Genomic DNA, 4,604 nt, shown 5'->3' on the forward strand with positions numbered 1-4,604 from the left:
ACTTTCCAAGATGGCATCATGTAAGCATTACATTGGAGGCAATCACAATCAAAGGGATATCACAACATCCACATTTATCCATGTATTCACATCTTCGAAGATGTCATAAAAATAAATCAACCCAATATCAACAGGTTTAAAATTGTAAAATGTTCTATATACCTCCAAAATATTCAGCATCTTAGTCATCTGGGCAAACAAAAGAACACGATGATTTTCAGCTCTTAAGCGTCTCAATAATATATCAAGCGTTTGAAGCTTCCCAGAGTCCTATATGAAAATAATAAAATTAGAATTTCTTTCCGATATGAACTTAAGGGTAATGGAGGCTACTTAATGAAAGGGAGGGAGGGGGAGGATAAAAATAACACTTACAGTCAACAACTTTGCTGGGTCAAAATTCCACATAGGTGGAGACGACCCAAAAATACTGTGTGTTAACTGTAGAGCAGGCTGAGAAACAGGTAGTTCAGAATCTATTTCTTCAATTAAATGATGACAATCTGGCATTCTCGGCCCGTTACATTCAGATGTACGTGCAAATCCCACAAACAACCTCTTAATCCAAGGATTGTGGAATTGTTCAATCATTTTATAGTAAAAGTTTCTATCAGAGCAGTGAACACCAACCTATGAACACGAAAAGCAATGATTTGGTGAAAATATATTGGATAAAAAATAACTTATGACTAAACAATAAACAAACACAACATACTGGGGGAGCTCTACTCCGTGGGATATATGTGTATGCCGAGTGAAGCAGCCTTGCATTTGACAAAAGTCTATCCTGATCTGAGACTACCAAGGCCTCAAAAGGAGCATGGCTGGGCCCGGTTGGAAATCTTCTTTGAAGAAACTGAGTTTCAGATTTTGATGGCACCAATAACATTCGAGTAACAGCTCTCACTTTCCCTTTCTCAAGATTACTACATTCTGGATCATCATCATCTATGGTCTCAACAAGAAAATCTACAACTTCATCGATGAATTTTTTATCCGATCTCATCATAGAAAATAACAATCGCTCCATAAAAGAACCATTAGCCAAAAATGCCACCTCTTGTGGAGACAAATCCGTCATATGGGTAAAACCAAAGCCTCCACTGCTAACACACATACCTTCCGGGAAAACAGATCGATAAACATTTTCTGGTCTAAAAATATTAAAATGTTTCAGAAAAGATTCTCTGCAGACACCATGACCAACAGCTGAACCAAGAGTCTCAGAACTCTGCATAATTTCTCGATACACAAGTTTTGGTATCTGAAAAATAACAAAAAATAAGTAAATAAATAAAGCAAAAAAGAAACTGAAGAAGGCATCATTAACATACTGATGTAGAGATACCTAATACCAAGTTTCCATATTGATTTACTTATTTAATCAAGGACTCAGGGATAGTAATCTTATTGCATATTTTAGTGTGGGATTGTACATCCTAGTAATACTACAACAATGACCTAGCCAGTAGTATTAATAAATATACAGGAAAATTTGGTATTTGAACATTATGTACGATATCAATTTAAGATAATATTTTCTAGTGTGTCCTTTCTCTCTTCTCTTTCTTTTTATCCTTTGCTACCTAAACCCTATAATTTCAACAAATCTCATCACTCTAAATAAAGTGCAATATAAAATTTTACTTTTGGTTCTAACTTGGGAGAACTTAGAACAAAATGACAGATTATCTAATATCATTGAATGATGTGAAACAGTACATAAGTCATGTGGAAGTAATAGTACCTCGTATGAAATGGGGTTGTGACCCCCAGAATAGTATACATCCTCCAACTCCCCAAATGGAGGAGGTAGAAGAGAATTTGGAATCTCTCCAAAATGAAGGTATGTGCTTCCCTCGCTCCTTTCAAATAATTCTGGATGGTTGCAAACCTACCATATCAAAGGACCAAAATTTATTATGGCCAATCTTGGTGGATGGAAGGAACATCACACAATTGAAACACAATATATTATATTTCAAAATTAACAAAATAATACAAACTTTAAGATACTTGAATTGAAAACAAAGAGAAGAAAGCTTGACTTGTTTGGATTGTCTACCTTCCTTAGTTGAATAACGATGTTCATTAAATTCAAAATTCTCTTCTCATTGAGCTGTCCACGATTACTATCAAACAGTTCAGCAAGAGATATCTTGTTTTTAATTGCTTGATAGAAAGCCTGTTGTCGAGAACTCAACTTGCAGTGAACTGTAACTTCAGTTTTAGTGGTCAGCTCAGAGATTACATCTTTTTTAACACGGCGCAGCATGAACGGCTTTAGGATTGAATGCTGTTAGAAGAAGAATAAATAAAATATAAGTAAAAAAGGATTTAGAAGATAAAACTCCAAGTTGAAAAAAAAAAATGCTAATTAGAATGGCAACATTTTGTTTCATTGTTTCTTTGTCATTTTTTTTTGGGGGTGATTAAACGGGGTTCATTTTTTCATTTTGCAGAGTGAACCCAAGATAATTAAACCCTGTGACTTTTTATAGTTCAATACTGTCCCTAATCTTCACCCTTACATAATGTGAAGCAATAATAAAAATAAGCATCACAATATATACATCCTATTTACTTTAATGGTCATATCTCTTTTAGAACCACAACTAATAAGCTTATGCATACATTGTGAATACAACAAAAGCGAGAAGATGATGAATGCTACAAACAGCTCCTCCAAATGTAAAACCAAAGCATACCGTCCTCATTTCAACGCACTAGCTATTGATATGATCATAAAATTTTATGATTAAGTAAACCCACATCACATATGTTATGCTATTTATATCATCACAGATATGCCTTGATATTCTATGATTTGTTGAAGATATTATACGAAATCTTCTTTATTTCTAACAATATTGTATACATTCAAGCCATCACCTTACAAGGTTACTACAAATATCAAATAGGAAAAACAAAACTCACCAATCTATTCAGTTGGTGCTCATTCAAAGTACCCCCATGTTCAGCATGGTTCTCAATTCTGGCACGGGATAGCCGGATAGGTCATACAATAAAGTTAGACTAGTTATATTGGCAAAAATGGAAAAGGAGTTTATTAAGGAATGCATACCCTTTTGAAAACCACTCATTAAACTGCTCATGGCTGTCAAATAATGTTGGCATAATGAAATGCAAAAGAGACCACAACTCCGCCATATTATTCTGAATAGGTGTACCAGTCAGCAGTAAGCGATTCCGACAATTAAAACTTAGGAGCGTCTTCCATCTTATACTGTCAGATGTATAATGTTTTCAAACAGTAGTGATCAAAGACAGATGTTAGTGCAAATGGAAATATTTCATTAGTACACAATAAACAATAATAAAACATACAATTGGATCCTAAAAAGGGCACTGTATAAAATAATTAACCAAGTTTCAAAAGGGGAAAAATGGCAGTAGTGATGAAAAGTTAAAATATGTAGTTCACCTATACACCCAGTGTTGGATTATAACATACCTGGCAGAACTTTTAATTGCCTGGGCTTCATCTAAAACCATGTACTGCCATTTTACACGACGAAAAAACTTCTCATCAGTAACTAATAACTGATAGCTTGTGATGAGGACATGAAATTTGGCTTCCCTGAAAAGAGAAGTTAAGGATGGTAACCACAGTAATTAGAGGGTTGAATATTTTCCACTTTTCCAGCACCCAAAAAAAAAAAAATCCAACAAAAGAGGCAACACAATAATTTTATATCTGCTGAGGCTAGCAAAAGTTAAGTTCATTTTCTTTAACAAGTAGCCCATATATTTAGATATTACTGCCATCTGCCCTTCTTAGGGCCTTCCTTTTGCTTTCTTCTTGTGAGGAAACATTATCCTCTCCCCTCTTACTCTTTCCGTTCTCATTAATAATTTTCTTTTCTCAATAAAAGAAAAGAATATGAAATTGACATTACCTGCGATAAAGATCCTTTGGGTTAATACTTTTCCTAAGCACTGACCGCTCTGCAACCCCACCCCAATAAGGAAGTCTTTTCAGTTCAGGGCAAAAGCGCTCAAGTTCCTCATTCCAATTGTTTAATACAGATGCAGGTGCAACAACCAGGAAAGGTCCCCATATGTTTTTCTCCTGCATAGGAGAAACAAGTCAAAATAAAGCTACAAAATATAAAAAATTAGCTTGTAGTTACAACAGGATGAATAGCTACCTCAGCTAGATGGGCTAAAAAAGCCATAGCCTGAATGGTCTTTCCAAGACCCATCTCATCAGCAAGAATACCATTTAAACCCTGAAAGACAAAAAAATTACCAATGCAAAAAAAAAACACTTGCCAAACAAAAAAGAAAAGAAGACACTTTATTTACAAATGCTCACCAACCTGCTCATAACAATTAACTAGCCATTGAAGACCTTTTAGCTGATACTCTTTGAGAACACCTTTAAACAATTCTGGTGTCCGAACTGTGGAGGCCACTGGCATGGTTGAGCTGCAATATTACAATACATAAAACTCTATTAGAACAAGAAAAAAAAGAATGCAGTGCATTTATGTGTAGTACACAAGAGTTACATGAATTCACATGAGAGAGAGAGAGAGAGAGAGAGAGAGAGAGAGAGAGAGAGAGAGAGAGAGAGAGAG

The 4,604-nt window shown here is 35.0% G+C and overlaps 1 protein-coding gene across 4 annotated transcripts in view; it reads right to left on the reverse strand.

Moving 5' to 3' along the window:
- Positions 1–4,604, reverse strand: part of LOC107645509 (DNA helicase INO80) — a 10,905-nt gene that overhangs the window by 3,054 nt on the left and 3,247 nt on the right. For 3 of the 4 annotated variants that reach the window (XM_021103797.1, XM_016349554.2, XM_016349552.2), the window contains 11 exons: positions 4,344–4,452; positions 4,173–4,253; positions 3,921–4,093; positions 3,476–3,601; positions 3,086–3,247; positions 2,938–2,995; positions 2,066–2,296; positions 1,748–1,894; positions 716–1,264; positions 376–630; positions 163–270 (listed from right to left, as the gene is read on the reverse strand). In XM_021103797.1, the coding sequence (XP_020959456.1) occupies positions 163–270; positions 376–630; positions 716–1,264; positions 1,748–1,894; positions 2,066–2,296; positions 2,938–2,995; positions 3,086–3,247; positions 3,476–3,601; positions 3,921–4,093; positions 4,173–4,253; positions 4,344–4,452 (1,999 nt within the window). The remainder of the gene's footprint in view (positions 1–162; positions 271–375; positions 631–715; positions 1,265–1,747; positions 1,895–2,065; positions 2,297–2,937; positions 2,996–3,085; positions 3,248–3,475; positions 3,602–3,920; positions 4,094–4,172; positions 4,254–4,343; positions 4,453–4,604) is intronic. The other variant, XM_021103798.1, reaches the window with a different exon arrangement.

This window comes from Arachis ipaensis, chromosome B06 (assembly GCF_000816755.2).
Source record: "Arachis ipaensis cultivar K30076 chromosome B06, Araip1.1, whole genome shotgun sequence".
Lineage (NCBI taxonomy): Eukaryota > Viridiplantae > Streptophyta > Magnoliopsida > Fabales > Fabaceae > Arachis > Arachis ipaensis.